At 39.6% G+C, this 17,129-nt stretch overlaps 1 protein-coding gene across 2 annotated transcripts in view; it reads left to right on the top strand.

Moving 5' to 3' along the window:
* KALRN (kalirin RhoGEF kinase) overlaps positions 1 to 17,129 on the top strand; it is a 464,195-nt gene that overhangs the window by 260,250 nt on the left and 186,816 nt on the right. For both annotated transcript variants that reach the window (XM_050976704.1, XM_050976705.1), the window contains exon 11: positions 9,992 to 10,183. In XM_050976704.1, coding sequence (XP_050832661.1) covers positions 9,992 to 10,183 — 192 coding nt within the window. The remainder of the gene's footprint in view (positions 1 to 9,991; positions 10,184 to 17,129) is intronic.

Raw genomic sequence — 17,129 nt, 5'->3', positions numbered from 1 at the left:
AAGTTGAGTGCAGGAAGGACTGGAAACCTGCAGTGCTCCATGGTGGGGAAGGGTCTGGTACCATCTGAGTCTTTTTTTCTGTTGTCTTCTTGGGTTTGCTTTAGGCTTAAAATAGACCTAATTGAAACCTCTTAAAAATCAAAGGTAGGTGTTTGCTCCCACCAAAAGAGGTGGCTCAGATAAATACTACCTAGTCAGGAATGCATTCAGATCATTTGTCCTTTGGAAAAAAATAACCTTTTCTTACTGAAAGTGGAGAGCTGCTCCTCCCAGTTCCAGGTCCCTTCCCAAAGGATTCAGTTTTATCTGTGCCACAGCACAGCCCCTCAGTGCACACTGAGTGCTAGGCCCTGCTCAGGCTTCACTGCTCTGTCATGCACTGGAAACCAAACAGGAGGGAAGCAGCCCCACAGCACGGCCAGGGCTGTGCAGCCATGCTGAAATGCCAGTCATCTCTCCTCAGTGTGCTCCCCTTGGGATGGGGAATTGGGTCACTAGGTCATTTAACCATTCAAATTCAGGTTTTTTGTAGGCACATGTAAATGTGGGACAGGAAAAACAAAAGATATTTCAGAGCACAGAGCAGAATCTGATTTGTGTGCTAACATCGGGATGTGAAAAAAGGAGATTATTTTGGAATGAGAATGCTGGGAGGAATGGGACTTGCTGTTTGGACCTGCTGCACATGCCTCCAGGGTGGGGTTTGGCAAAGGTACAGCAGGCAGACAGAGTCAAAAGACAACTCAAAGAGAATTTCTCTGATCTTTGCTTTTGTCTCATGTCATGGCCAGTCTTATCCTTTGGGGGACGATTTGGGACTTTTGAAGGGGATTGGATAGGGAGAAGGAAGACTCAGCAACACTAAATAAAGAATAGACTAGAAAGCTGTTGGGATTTTTTTAATAGTAAAAAATATGGCAGATGTTGACTATAGAGGCAGGATCTCATGTGCCTGCAATATTCATGGATCTACTACTTGCCAGAAACCAGTATGTTTTATAGCATGAAAATTTCTGGTGGGAATGCCTCTGTACCAGATCTCTCACTGTAAGTCATTATTAAGATATATTTATCTTAGATCATGTGTGGCCCCCTAATAAGAGCCAGAAATAAAAGCATAATATCTTTCTAAGTCTTTATTTTGCTTATGGATAAGCTGAACTGAATTTCATTCACACAGTAGAACACATTTTTATGGTGCACCCCATATGAGTGCTTTCTGGCCAACATGAAAAATGTTAGTTCCTGTCTGGAACTTTTCTAAAGTCTAGGAATAAGTCTAGCATAAAATAAATAAAATGGTCTGTTATTTCTAGGTTAGTGAAACCTCCTTCCACTTTTCCTCAATATAAGTATGCAATACTTCCTAGATGTTACAGGAGATTTTAATCTTTTGAAGTTTGAGGGAAGACAAAGCCTTTAGTCCATCCTGCTTTGGTGGCACCTCTGAAGAACTAATTTGATGGGCAAGCCATACAGACAGTTCACATGTCAGGGAAGTGACAGTGGTGAAAAATTGGTTTATAAATCTAGTAGGATTCAGAGAATGGTTTCTACTCATTTGAAACAAATTCCAATGTGTAAGCCATGACAAAGAGATGAATTAATGTTGACAGTGAAGAGATTCTGAATCCAAAGGGACTGTCTTGCTGACCTGCTCCTAAAGATGCTCAGCTAAACCAAGGAGATGAAGTAAAAAGTTACTTCATTTTTAATTAAAGCTGGGGGAGGCTGTTTTATTGTTGTAGATAGCAGAGGGGCATTCTCCATGCAATTATCTGAGGTCCAGAGAGCAGGGAGTTGGGGATGGATGTTATCTGAGTGGTGAGCAGGTGATGTGTTTCTTGTTGGCAGAGTATGTTGAGAAAACTCCTTTTGCCAAATGGAAATACCCAAATTGTGAACAGAAGTGTTGGTGTTTTATTCTAATCGTGTGTTTGTTTCTGGAAGGCAGTGTATTGAATTGTGAGGTTTATTCTGGAAAGAAATTGATGATTTTTTTTAAAGTGATGAATTTTTAAGTGATTCTTTGCTAGAAGTTAAATTTAACAAGGCAAATAGGAGGGACCCAAGAGAACCAAGGGGGTCCCTCTGAATCTCAAGGGAGTATAGACAGTGCTAGGAGATGGCACCACAAGATGTGATGCTCTCACTGAGAGCATTTTATTATTCCTGCACCACTCCCACTTGGGCTGGTGCACGGGAGCTGATGCACTGCAGCCTGTCAGGGTGGAAACCTGTATTACAAAGGAGCAGCAGCAAAAATTTAATTGAATCTCTGCATCTTTCCTCAGGTAGCAGCAGTGCACTGACCGTGCTAAAATGATGTGGCGTATCTTCCTCTGTATTTTTTCTGCCAACAATCAGTTTCCTTGTCAGAGGTGGCCTTTCACTTATGGCAAAAAAAAAAAAATGCTGCAAATCTGGAGGTCCTGTGATGCATTAGTGGTACACTTAACTTTTTGCAGCAGCCTGTGTTGCATTTTTTGTCATTTATTACCAGACAAAAAGAATGATTGTTATGTGATTTATATGCAGCGCTGTATTGTGCTCAATGTTCAGCTGTGTCTGAATTCTTAAGCTGAAAGGTCAGGTGAATGTGGGTTAAAGTTTTGCCAAATTTTCTTCTGTTAAACATTATCTCACTCTGTGAACAGTTCCATGCCACTCCAAATGGGCTTCAGGAAAGGTGTAATAACCTAACTTCATATTAATGGAAATAAGAGCATAGCTGAGTCAGGGTAGTGGTTGTGGAAGAAATGGAGAGGAAATGCTTTGCTGTCTTATATAAAGTAGGTTTTATAAAAATATAGGCACAGAATTCACATTCTCACAAGTTTATTTCTGCTTTTGTTTTCAAGGCAACCATGATGCCAATTGTATTTGGTGATGACTTTTCCCAGTGCTGCTGACAGTCCAAAGTCTTTTATTACTATTGTTGCAATGTCTTTGAAATCTCCAAACCATGACCATGATATTAAACCCAGAATGCCTGGAGTTATTTCAATTCCAGAGACCAACCAGACTTGATAAAGCTGTCATGATTGCACTCATGTCTGTAGGGCTCAGGAAAGATGTGATCTGAGCTTTTGGGACAGAAAACAATACCATGCCCTCCTGGATTGCTGCTCACCTTGGAGCTGCTCCATGTTTATTTCTCCACTTGCCTTCCCTTTTGCCCCTATCATAAAGAAGTTGTGAAGCTTTGCTGTGAACCACCTGGGTTTTCTGATGATATTAATCATTTAAGAAGCCTTCAAAACAAGCTGCATTTCACTCCTGTCAGTCTGCCTTCTTGTGCTCCCTTGTCATTTTCATAAAAGAAAATGCTTTCCTCATTTTTGCTGAATTTCAAAGGCTCACTTACCATACAGTCACTTGAGCAGCTCTCAGTTGTACACTCTGCAAGTTACTCAGTTCTGAAATTGGGCAGTGATAATTCTCTTTTAGTGGTACACTCACTGTGCTGGATAACACCAAGAAGTATGACTTTGGTTTCATGTTTGACACCACAACTACTGTTTTGTTTTCTTCATTTTCCTTCTTTCCTTTCTTCTGCTCACTTTCACATTCCTGTTCCTGTACAAGGGTGTTCCCAAGGTAAAGGACCAAGCTATTTTCATGTATGTTACCAAGGATAGAATACTAGAATAAAATCTAGCCAATAATCATCAATTTCAAATATCTTCTCTAATTCTTATAGATCCTTGTAAAGACCATAAAATATTGGAACAGCAGTGTTTCATAATCACATTTTAATATTCTGTTTGGATATGCTTTTACCAGAAGACCAGTAAGGTGGCCGAAAATAAAAACTGAAATATCCTTATAAGCACAAAATGAGGCTACATGTAATTTGCTTTCCCAGCTGTCCACCTCTCTTGGTCTCAGATATCACTGAAGATGGTTGAGAAGTGGACATCCTTGCCAAGGAAGCTTTTGTTCTTTGTGTACTTGTACTATGTACACCTATGTGTCTTTATATACTTATTAATAGTGGATGAGATGTGTGATTTTAAATGTAATTTAAACCATTGTTTCACTATATATTTCACTGGCATTTCATTGAATAATGGTTGTGATCACACTGGAGTTAATTAGCATGATTGTGGTAATGGAAGTGTTTTCTACTTGATGTATGAGTGCACTACTGATTGAGATGAACAATTGTTGGGATGAATTACACCATAGCCAACAATTTTTTTTTTTAAATCTAAAGTAAGCACTCAATATGAAATACCACAAAGCAGAATTCTTTTAGCTAATGCATTCCCAGCTATTAATTCTAATCTTGCTTATTTATTAGTTTGAAGGTATGAGGTAGCTTTTAATCAATTTGTCTGGCATTTTAGCAGTTCATGTAATGTGTAAGTGTCACCCTTTTAAATTCAAATAATAAATTCACCTTGGTTTGTATGTGAACCCTGGGGGAAAATCATAAATAAAAGTAACAATACACAGAAAAATATCTGGTCCTTCATCCTTCACAATGGTCAGTGAGGATTCTGGGTTGTATCCACTTTGTCATTCCTGGGAATATTTCATTTCTAATTAATACTGAAAAATGCCATATGTTTGTATTTAAAACATATATATTAAAACACAGTATATTATACATAATATTTTATACAATTCACTGAAATAATGGAATTATTGGACGTGTAAAGAAGTCATTAGTATCAGCATGATATCAGTGCAAGGAGAACTGGGATGAAATTGTGACAGGGAAAACTAAAGATGAATTTCCATGTTTAAGGGAAGAACAGTCTGAGGAAGAAGGTGCTGATGGAAATTTCATTAGCCTGGATATTTTTTTAAAAGGTCCAAAGAAGTTTCCATTCTAGTTTATAGTGGGAAACAATCTTGTACTGACAGAGTGAGTGGCTGCATTACCTCAGAGAGATACTCTGCCTGTAACTTCTGTAACTGTAATTCCTGGTAAGTCTGTTTTGAATTACAACCACAGAGTACAAGTAAGAATATAAGTCTTGATTTGATTATGTACAATTCAAATGGAATAAAATCACAACTTATATTAGATCATCATATGCACTTAGCCTTTGCCCTTCTTAAGGGAGGAGGAATTTTGACAAAGATGGATGCTTTGTTAAACCCCAGATTTATTTATCAAAGAAATATTTCACTGTGGTCACTTATTTTAGCTTTAGAATATCAAGTTACTAAAGATGTAATTCTTCACAAAGGCCTGACTGTGAGATCACTTAACCTCAACACTGGAGCTAATTTTAATGAAGTAGCTTGAGCAAAGAATCTGATAGCAGTAACTGAGATTTATAATTAAAGATAACAATAGTTTATAAGGCTTGACAAGACCTGCAGAATCAGCTCTGTAATCACAGTTTTGCCAAAGTGAATAGTGCTGTAGTTTCATTGGGCAGGAGCTCTACTGCTGTCTATGCACAGAAGAGGTACCAGTCCTCCAGAGCTCTATTTTTAGCCCTTTGCCATTTTTTTCTCTCCTGTGATCTTGGGAAGATGGTTAGAAGGCTGACCCAGTTCTCCCTGAAGTCAGTAAAATCCTTTTTACTGTTTTCAGTGAGAGATGGATCAGGCTTTGAACTTTGTCTCGACATCCTGCGTTCCCAGCAGGAGTGCTGATACAGACATTTCATCTTTGGTACTGGAGAGTCACAACTCTAAAGAACATAAGGGAGATATCATATCAGAGAAATATCATATCAGAGAAAGCCTAATAAGTCTCCTAAACTTCAGCCTGCAGACATAATGAGGGATTCACATCACTAGTCTTCAGTCAAGAATATCAGGTCTAAGCTAGTCCTCTTTCTCCCTCTAGTTGGTACTTCCTGGCCTCCAGAGATGCCTTCTCTTCCATGCCTTTTTCATGGTAAAACCCAGGTGACAAAGCTCTCTGAATCAATAAAGATTGAATCAATACAAGGAACCTTTGCCTGGAACTGCCTTGCACAGCCCCAGAACTTGGTCAATACAGACTACCTCATCCCCCTTATCTCAACATCTACTTGGGATGTGAGGTCTGGGGTCTGTAGTTTGTGTTTAATGGGATCATGTACCTCATCACCTGCCCAGTTCCTCCTCCATATTTCTCCTAGTGTTTACAACAAACATCTTTCTCTGGCTGGTGGAAATGGCTCACTACACTTGGGAGAACTCAGAGACAGTTACCATGAAAATCCCTCAAATAAAATAAACAGCTGTAAAAGAGTGTGCAGGGGCAGATTGTTCTGGAAAAAAATTGTCCAGATTAAGGGCATGAACTTTGTCCTAGACTATCACTAGACACAGCTATTTTCAATGTAATCAGCCTTAAAACATGCAGCAATAAACTACTTACATGTGCAGTTCCTAGCAGTAGATAAAAACTACATGGAATAATTTGCTGTAAATGCACATGGGCCAAAACCAAAGTGATGTGCTAAACTGATTGATACCTTAAAAATGTGAGGAAGTTCACAAAGATACATATAGATAGATATAGATAGATTTCTTTGTGTTTGCAGGTTTCATGATTGAAATAGGTCATTATGCAAAGATTGGTCTACAAATATTATTAAGAGATATAAGGTGGAAGTTGGTTTTGTGCATGAAATGGTGCAGAAGTGTGGAATGCCAGTCAGCAGTTCACCAAGAATTTCAAGGGTTTGCATATGACAGTTCTCTCATGGGTTAAGACAACATTAAGAAAAAATGCCACACAGTTCTAAAACTTCAGAAAGCATATTATTTTATAACTCATGGATTTTTTTTTCCTTGTCAGATCTCAGAAGGGCTGGGAATCTGAGCTAACCTCTTTTGGATGGGATGGTGGGACAAGGAGGCATTTCATGTTTTTCTTCATTGCAGAACTTAATTCTCTCTTGGATTCTCACCCTGCCTGACCCAGGGTTACGTCACACCAAAAAAGTAGAAAGTGCTTCAAACAAATAAATAAAATAAGGGCCTGTACTCCAAAGAGCTTATTAATAAGAGAGCAAGGTCAGGATGAAAATGTAGGGAGCAGGGAAGCAGTGCAGCATTATAGCACCAATGAGAATGAAGCTCTCAGCTTCAACAGCACTTTGGTTCAATGCTTGTAGAGCAATAGATGTACATGAAAATATTTGATATGTGTAACAACATCTGGTATGATTTATATGCACTTTAAGCAAACAAACAGAAGAGAAGTAGAGCAAGCCCTCAGCAATTGAGTAACCTCTGGCCTATTTGGCCTGTGCTGTGTGTACATCTCGACAGCTGACGAGGGAGGACAGTCCTTTCGTGAGCACATCAGGCTCAGGAGTTCAAGGCGAGGGTGGATAGCTCCCAAATGTGGCTGCTTATCTGAAATGTATCTAAATCTCTTAAGTCTGTAACAGTGAGCTGGAAATCTCTCAGCACCAGACCTTCCTTCTAGAATGGCAGGAATATAACCATTAGTTGTTTCTCCTATCATAAACTGCACCTGTTTTTAAATCCAGACACTTACCTGTGACCTCAGTGGACAAAGACAGAAACAGAGATGAAGAAAAATGTCTCCATACTCAAAATGCACTGTGTTCAAGCCTTTTGTGCATAACACATTTATGCAAACACATCCAAAATTAGGAAGCATCCCTGTATGCTGACAGTGCCTGTCACAGACCAGGGAAAACACTGAGTGTGGCTCCTGCCACACCCCATCAGCTTCCCTGAAGAAAATCTCCTTTGCCTTTGGAAAACCTTCTGCAATGCAAAGGGGCTGCTACATCCTTTTTTGTCTGTGCAGTGAGGCCAGAGGCTCTGTTGAGGCCAGTCTGCATTCTTTCTCCCCCAAAGTCTAGGATCCCTCCTATCTGCTTTTCACCAGTGTATTTACATCTGGTCATTGTATCTGTGAACTTATCTCATCTGCAGGTAACTCAACATAAGACATGCTGGAGTCAGTAAACTGTGTGGCTTTCAGCAGAGCTGGACCTAAATGTCTCAGGGACAAATGCAGCAAATCTGGGTCCATACTGTATTTCAACAAAACTGTTTTGTGCCCCAAATCTGTGCAACAAGGAGAGAGGGAAGGCACTTACAAGTACACAAAATAGTACATGTAAAAGTAGGAACAGTCTTGTGCTCAGGGGGCTGGACTGGTGTGTGAGTTGTTGTAGTGGTAATGTGTGAAAAACACTGGTGTGGACTAGACTTTGAAAAAATTGTGCTAGCTTTGGCATCTACTCCAAATGCTATTGGAAGGGGATCATTCAGAAAGGATACTGTTAAGTGAAACTGGACCCTAATTCAGATGACATTAAATGGAACATTTTTTACAAACTCTCAGCTAAAGAGGTTTCCAAAAAATGATTATTAAAACATAACATTTTGCTGCTGTTAACAGCCTAACCATTATAGCAGTAGCCTGAAAGTGAGGGAATAAAAATTTATTATTGGTAACAAAACTGTCTCAAGTATTTTCTTCACAGTCCAAAAGGAGAAATGCAAATACCGAATATTTATAGTCAGCGCTCAGAAACTGGGAAAATGAACAGTGAATGAGATGTTTTCTTTTTGCTTTTTTATAACTGGAAATATTTTACTCCATTAAACACTCAGAGGTCAGTGCTCCATCTCTGTACTGAACATTTTCTCAAACAATAACTGTTGACAGCAGCAGGACATTATCTAAGCAGGAACAAAATGGCTTGATCCATGGCTTTTATTTTTAACAGTGTTCATGTAATGCTCAGAAATATGTGTGTGTCCACAGTGTTAGAAGTATTTTGTTTATGTGCATCAAGTTAATGCATTTTTAAACTGAGGAGGATTTTGACAAGGAAGGTGCTACAATTATACTATTGAAGCAGAGGTTAAAATTCCCAGTGAGAGCAGTCTCAAGCCAATGCCAAGCAGTTCCAAAGATCTAGCCCAGTAATGGAAACACCCTGAAGCTGATATCTTTGTCTCTCCTTATTTTTGTTAAGTGTGGAATACCAAAGAGCTATTGGCCTCATCTTGAGTGAAGAAAGCTTTTAGATGACAGCAAGGGCTGGCTCTGTTTAGTTTGCCTACGCTGACTAAGGCATAGCTCTATGGTTCTGGAGAAGATGGCTGCACTCACTTTCCATTTTTCCTGTTATTCATAAGACTCTCTGCTGTATTAGTTGAGTGGTGTTCTCCAGAGATGTGAAAAAAAGAGAGAAAGGATGGGCAGGTAGCTTGAAACCTGAGGCAAGTTGGATGGATTTCCCCTCTCTTACTTGACAGTCTGGCATGTCTTGGGTACATTAATTTGCTTCTGGGTTCTTCTGTTCCCTCTCTGTGAAGTAGGAGTCCTACTCCTCATATTATAAAGACTGTGGCTGTGGGGTAAATGTATTCAGGATAGTGCAGTGTTCAAATTCTTGTGTAATGCAGGGTAGGTACCTGTCCTGGGCAAACTGGAACTGAGCATTACATACTGGCAGCTGCAAGCAAATCACATGGACTCAGTCCATCTAGAAATGGGATGCAGAACAGTAGACAAGAGGAAAAAAAAAAATAGAAGGAGCTTGAAGACATGGTCTATCTCACAAAAGCCAGTGAAAGGAAAATATTTCTGAAGAAAATATGGCTGGGACATCTCTGGCTACCATGATTACACACTGTAATGTGAGAGCAGCTGGGAGGCCAGTGCAGCAAGCTGGTGGCTGAGTGTCACGTGAGGCACCGGAGCCCTCTGAGCTCGTGAGTCCCACTTGCTTCGTGCCATTATCTTTGAGAAATTGCAGGGAACTTGGAAATAAACAAATGGGAAGTCCTATTGCTGTGCCTGGTTGAGGTGGAATGTTTCAAATAAGAAATAATTTCATGTGTACTCAGGCATTAGTCTGTGTGGCTTTATATGTTCTCCTTTCACAAATGGCAATGCCACTAAGAAATATTGTGATTGTTTTAAAACTCTGGTAATCACTTGCTTTCATGCCTTAAGGATAAACAGCCTCTTTCAGGGGTTTACTTGCCACAGTTGTATTACTCATACTGTGTTTCTTGCTTTGTTTGCTGGTAGAATACATACACCAATGCAGACAAGCTCTTGGAGGCTGCAGAGCAGTTGGCTCAGACTGGGGAATGTGACCCTGAAGAGATCTATAAAGCAGCCCGGCATCTGGAAGTTCGGATTCAGGACTTTGTCCGGAGGGTGGAACAGAGGAAACTTCTCTTGGACATGTCAGTCTCCTTCCATACCCACACCAAAGAGGTAAGAGGTGCACGAGGGAATTTTGCTGTGTATTGTAGAGTGCTGCAAGAGGCTGTCTCTGAAAACTCAGAGAAAAGGCATTTTCACCACACAGGGCTGATATTATCCAGTTCATTTCATGCATATAAGTAACTGTTGTAAAGAGTAAATAAAATATGAATGAAACATATGAATGTTACAGGTACACTAAAATATAGCAACACCATCTCCAGTGGTGCTTAATCACAAATAGAATGTATTATTAGAAAGCAAGAATTCTCTTGTAAGAACGTGAGTTGGTATTAACACTTTAACTGCAAATATGCCAGCAGCATGATCCTCTAAGGATTCCATTTAAATGTACTTTTAATTAATGCATCCTATGTCATTATGTGTTACTAGAAATCTTACATTGTTTAATGAGGCAGGCTTGACTTTTCAAGACAACTGTTAAAGAAAAAAACAGCCACATATTGACGCAGTGAATCAGTGAGGATCTGAATAAATGCTGTTTAGTGTAATTGAAAAATATCCAGAGATAAGACTGACTTGCCAGAGGAGATACAGTGGACAGGACATCAAATGGGAGGCCACTGGGGATGTAATTAAAGCATACTTCACATTTTCTGCAGTCCAAAGGCCATTCAGTGGTGAGTGACTTTTAAAGATAGGGTTTCTGCTGAGAGAGGTGGAATTAGTCAGGATGGTTGTTTTCATGCTCTGCAGCATCTGTTTCTGAAAGCACACTTGATCAGTAAGATACTCTGAGAATGTGAAAGCTTTGCCTCTGCTTGTTGATTTACCTGTTATAAACAAGTTGCATTTATCAGGCTTCAGGATGTTGGGGAGCCCCTGAAGTAGAAGGTACATGCATACATTTATTCATATGTGTATGAAAGATGGAGTTTACAGTTATAGCTGTTTTTCTTTTACATCCTGCTTCTGCAATATACCAAAATATAGTTAACTCTCAGCTTGTGGATAATGCTGTTCTTTCCAGAGTTGCTCAAACACTTGCAGCTATGCTGGTTTGCCACTGGGGAAACTTAATTGGTTATTTCCTCTGTAAAAATGATTTTATAACAGTTTCCTGCTGTGATTAACCTTGATTCACCTATGCAGGTGATGATTAGTAAAAAAAAGACAGTTAGTGGTATTGTGATGCCTAATTTGGATTTGGGAAATAAAGCCTCCCTGTATGAAGGAATTGGAATTGCAGTGCATTACACTCCTGTTCTTCTTCCACAAGAAGGGACTTTGCCTGCTCTACACGCCTGGTTTTAACGAGCTCTGTTTTGGTGAATAAAAATGCAGATGTATTAAAATTAACAACATTTTTTAAAAATTATTTTAAAAACCAGACCTCTATGCTAGCATCAATGCTGTTCTCTAGATGTTAAGAGTAAATGCTAAGTATTGGCCTCATCAATGTTTTCCTGTGACACAGATTGGTTCTGTGATGTGTTTTTGGAAAGTTCAGTAATTAATTCACGTCATTTTTAAGGAGGTGCAGAGTGGACAGACTCTGGGTGCCTCTCTCCTATAAAAGTCCCTTCCAGCCCAAACTATTCTATGATTCATGTTGTATTAATCTATTGAGACACAACTGGTGAAAGGGTAAATTAAGTAGAAAGAATTGGTCTTACTGGCACTTTTTCTTTTTTTGGAAATATTCCAAAGATCTTCCTGCAATGAACATGTTTCTTCTGACAGTCTTCCTAGCATGGGTTGTGTGAGTTGTGAATTTCTGATGTGGATGAGTTCATTGACGGTGAACTTCTCACTCCTTCACCTGTACTCTGCCCACCTCTTCATCTCCACATGCAACTGCTCAAATTCTCACCACCTGAGAAACATTTAACTGCTCCTGCCTTTTTTCTCTTGTCAAACAAATGTCTCCTTTTGCAGTCAGTCTTCCTGTATTTTCTTCAGGACAATAGGTAGTGTTAAATTAGGGAGTCATTTAAATGTAGACATCCCTATGGGTAATGTAAGTTCAGAGTGGCTTTTTTATAGTACAGTAGACTTGAATCACTGCTTATTTCATGTGAAAGCATTAAAGAGGGTCCCTTCTGCTAAACACTGACTCATACAGCTGAAGGAATATCAAAAATGCAGTCAATTAGGCATAAGAATAATTTTGATGGGTTTTTAAAGTGACCTTATTGAACAATACATACAATAGGCTGAAAGGAGGACTTTTTGGTGTGGTAATAACACTTTGGAGGCATGAATTGGAAGCAGTGCTTTAGGTGATTGTTCACTCTTGAATAATGTAGGTGTCCTATTGCCATGCCTGTAAACAAGATTTTTGTGTCCCACTGTCCTATAGCATTCCTTATGCTTTTCTAGTTTATAGTCAATATTTTTATACCCTTTTGCACCAAGGCATTTCTGATGGTGTGAATAAATACCAGTTGATGAAGGTTAGTTGTGCTGGAAAGTTTTATTGTTCCCACCTGTACCGTGGGAATCAAATCCAATTATCTGTATGGCAGGGTAAAGTTATAAATTATTATCACTGGCATAAATGCATTCAACAGACTCATACCTGAATAATTTCTCTCAGGACTAAGTGTAATTGAATTTAGGTTCTTTCTTCAAATCTGAATCAATTATTGTCAGGATTGTCGGATCTTGCACTTTTATCACAAATCTCATGATAGTTGATGTTTTCTGTGAACTTTTGGCTTTAGGATCAAATGATGATAGAGGATTCTTGGCTGGCATTTGATTTCGTTTAAAAGAGAATATTTTTTTGAGCTTCCTGAAGAAGAGGTTGCAGATGTCATAAAATCACACCCTGAAGACTCAAAACCCTCAAGGACAAAAGAAAATCATCTTGCAATTCATTGTCTGAATCTTAATATTTTAGTGTCTCACAGTTTTATACTTAAGGTTCTGCAGTGTACTTTATATTTCCAAGTATTAAAATGTAGACAGGAAAGAACACTATGACCACTTCTATATCATTAAAAATTTTTAAATCCTCTTGCATAGTTAAGGTTGTGTTACTTGTGTTACTACGTAAGTTAGATTGTGTTACTGGTATTGGCTGGTGATGCAGGTGCTAACTGAAGAATGAGAAGGAACTTCACTGAATTTAGATCCATTTATAGCATATGGTCCTTAACTAAACTATAAAACAGTTCTGCAATTTTTTCATAGTTCTTTGGGGTTGAAAAGCATGTCTCACCACCTCTAGGTTTCTCATTTCTGAATGGGCCTGAGATTACCAGTTCTGTGTTGAATCCAGCATGAAAAACCAGAGAGGCAGAGAATTGTGTTTTCAGATCACGTGCCCTGTGCTTTGTTGTTGTTTAGCGGGTCAGAAGAGCAGGAGGATGAGGTGCTCAGGGCAGGCACTTCCATGTGGAACCTGCCATGCCTACCTGGCCCACAGAATGGGGGATGAGTATGCTCAGAAAATATTTAATGTTGAGAAAAAGGAACTGCCAGACTCCTAACAGGTTACTATGAACATGTGCAAGCTGGAACTTGGCAGAGGTCTTCTGAGTGACCAAATTTGGGAAAATGTTCACATGAATGACATAATGTGTATTCTTGACATCAAGGCTAAGCCCTGCAAAATTTCAAACCCTTGCTTAAAAGCATGAAGGGTCTGGAGCATCTCATTTGAACAGAAATAAAACTAACACAGGCAAAGTACCTTTTCTATCCCTTTCTCTCATTCTGGCCCTTTCACCTCAAAATTCATCAAGTTCAGCCTTAGGCAGATACCTGGTATGGAAAGTTTCACTCTGAAAATCTTGTCTGATAAGGGCATGAGAAAGTGAGAGCCAAGTCCTGGACCATTAAGTGTCAGACATCTTCCTGTATTATAACCTGTCTTATTTGTGGTCAGTAGGTCACCTTGGTCACCCCACAGACATCAGTGGGGTTACTCAGCTGGGTAATGGAGTGGGGCTGCCCTGTCAGGAATGGTAACAGTGTTGTATTGGAGGCACTGCTAACTTAATTTTGCTCGATAACCAAGACCTGTGAAATTAAATTTTCTCTGCTTGAGTTGAATATTGTGATTAGAGGATTATTTCAGTGTAGATCACTAATTCTGACAGGGCTTGTTCTTCACTTTGAGGCAGAGCTGCTGGGACACAGGGAGCAGAAAGCTCGGGGGACTGAGGTCAGCTGCTATTGACTCCCATCAGAAGAGTTGACAGAATGTATCAAAGTTAATCATGGAGCAAACATGACAGTGGTTCTGGGATATATCCTGTAATCCTGTCACTCACTGTGAATTGACACAGGAATCAAAGTTAATGTTACTGAACTTAAACGTTTGTTTTTTGACTTTTACTGCTAATATTGACTTTCCAGAGCAATCACCCACTAGATAATAAAGATTTGTGATGCAGGGGATATTTAGTTTAGCAACTCCACTTGCTGGCAACTTCTGGAAGTTCTGAAAAGGTCTTGTTCTCTGAACATGTGTTTGTCTTACACACTGCTCCTGTCCTGAACAACACTTCTGTTCGTTTTTTCATATTATGTCCAGATTAAAAAAAAAAAAAAAAAAAGGAAAGCATGAAATATTAAAATGAACCAAACTGGCTCACTGCACATAAAATATTCACTGAGTGGCCCATTCACACCCCATAATTTTCTATGTTAGAATGAAGCACGATGTGTCTTGTTCAAAAGCTAGAAATTTTGTCCTTCACTAGGATTATATGAACAGCTGAAATAGATGCACAACCGCATGCAAAATCAAACTTTGAAAATATCTGCCCCTCTTTTCACAGCAGGGCTGTGAAACGCCAAACCTTAGACCTATGCCTCCTATTAGTATGAACATGATTTTTGCTGGGAGCTGAATCTGTGTGCTGGTGGTGCTAAATGGAGGGTTGGACTCAGTGATCTTAAAGGCCTTTTTCAACTTTAATGATTCTGTGATTCTAAGTAAAAGCTGTTTTGTTGTGTTTGCTTCGTATTTTTAAGAAATACTCAGTTTCTAAATATTCTCCTACTCCCATTGGAGGTGAATTTGCAGGCAGAAATTAGAGAATGTGGTAGAAGTGACCTGCCAGAGGTGCCCATACAGCAACACATGTGCTGTCCCTTGCCTGGGTGGCAGATTCCTTGGAGAAGGCAGATCACCTGTCAACTTAGCATTCTGATAATTGTAGCTGTGGAAAGGGCTCTTCTGGTGTAAAATGTGTTATTTTTGTGTGAGTTATATCCAAGTACATTCTGGGTTATCAGCAATCAATTACCATGAAGCAGTAAAATAAAAGCAAATCCCCCTCCAGTTCCAGAGGGTAGGCTGTGGCCTGGACCAGAATGCCAGGTCATTAACTTTGGTGGTGTTTTTTGCAGAGCTAAATCATGTCTGTAAAGCTACCAAAGATCTGGGACTGAGGAATTAGGACAGCTGGGGTGGTACAGGGTGCCCTTCTTTCCTGTCCATTTGTTGCCCACAAGCGAGTTTTTTTCATGAAGGATTAAGAAGCTAGGAAAGAAAAGAGCTGTGGTATTCTGGCAGCACATCCTGCTCTTGAGCAGGGGAGTTTGGAGCACAGCCAGGCCACTACTGAATAAATTCTGCCATCTGTGATGGCAAAAGATTGGTAAAAGAGACAGAGTCAAAGTAGTGAGAATTAAATGCTTGTAAATGGAGCCACATAAACCAAATGTCAGGAAGTCAAACCTGTGCATGGAAGAGAAGTTCTTTCCATCCTTCCACTATGTGCTAGCCAAAGGATTCCTGTAGACTTCATTTAAGTTCATACTTTGTTATTCACATTTTTCAGGCCATTCACCAGCATTCTTACAGACCAATGGCTCCCCTCAAATATTTTCCTTGGCTTTTGAGGCCCTTGCATGTGTTGTGCATGTTGTGGAAATGTGAGCCTGTATGCCTCACTCTCCAGATAACAGTGGTTTGTGCTAAAAGGAAGTTTTACAAGCATCTTTAAATAAGATGTGCCAACTTTCATAAAGCATTCTTTTATTAGACACATTTCTGCCTATTCTGATTTCCTGAAGCTGAGGAAGATGAGCTTCTCCCAGTTCCAGTGTGTGGGCTTCAGTGCTGTGTATAAGAGCAAGAGAGTGGGCAGCCAGCAATAATCTGTGTACTGAGTAAATCTTTATCAAAGCCATACAGGTACACTCCTGTCATTCACTCATCACTCATGTTATGTCTTTCACCTAAAGTACATCTATGCACTGGAGTCTATTTAACTGCTTGAAAATGGTGTCAGTGGGGTGGCTCAAGTCAGTGGATCCAGCCAGACAGACTGATATTCATGTAGTTTTTTCAGTCCTTAGCAAGTGTCAGAATGATTCAGAATTGTCAGGAATTATTTATTTCTGTGATTCTCAGGGCACAGTGCGCAGTTACACCAAAGGCTCAAAGCAGCAGATCAGGGTAGGACTGCAAGTGACAGATACAGCCAGTCACTGGATGGAAAAAGCACAGAGCAAGAGGTGCTGCAGCTTCCATTTGAGAAGTGATGTTTAGAACCAATGAGCAATATACAGGAGAATGTGAGGGTACCTGTGTTTATTTTAGTAGATTGCTGCATTTGTACTGTGGGAAGCTCGCCCTGCACCAAATTGTCCTGTATCACACTGCTGTAAAACTGAGTAAATCTTCCAGTGTAGGAAGAACTTTTCTAAGCCAGTGTGATCAAGTGCAGAATTTGATTATTACAGTTACTGCAGTTAATTACAACAAGATTCCTAATCACAAATAACATATTAAAATTATACTAGAAGAGGAACATGTTTTTACAATTCATGATGGTGGCGGAAGCATAGAACTTGTTCATTTTATTCTTCATTTTCAAATCAATTTTCTCTTCTAGATCAAAAAGTCCCTGAATTACATTTACATGACCTTGGACTGGGGATCTACACACTCCCTGATGTAAGCCTAGCTACCCAAATCATGTTTGCCTTGAGAGGAGATTATTTTGTGCTATATCAATCTGGTCCATGCAGG

Source organism: Serinus canaria, chromosome 7 (genome assembly GCF_022539315.1).
Source record: "Serinus canaria isolate serCan28SL12 chromosome 7, serCan2020, whole genome shotgun sequence".
Taxonomy (NCBI): domain Eukaryota; kingdom Metazoa; phylum Chordata; class Aves; order Passeriformes; family Fringillidae; genus Serinus; species Serinus canaria.
This window is presented reverse-complemented; position numbering and strand designations above follow the sequence as displayed.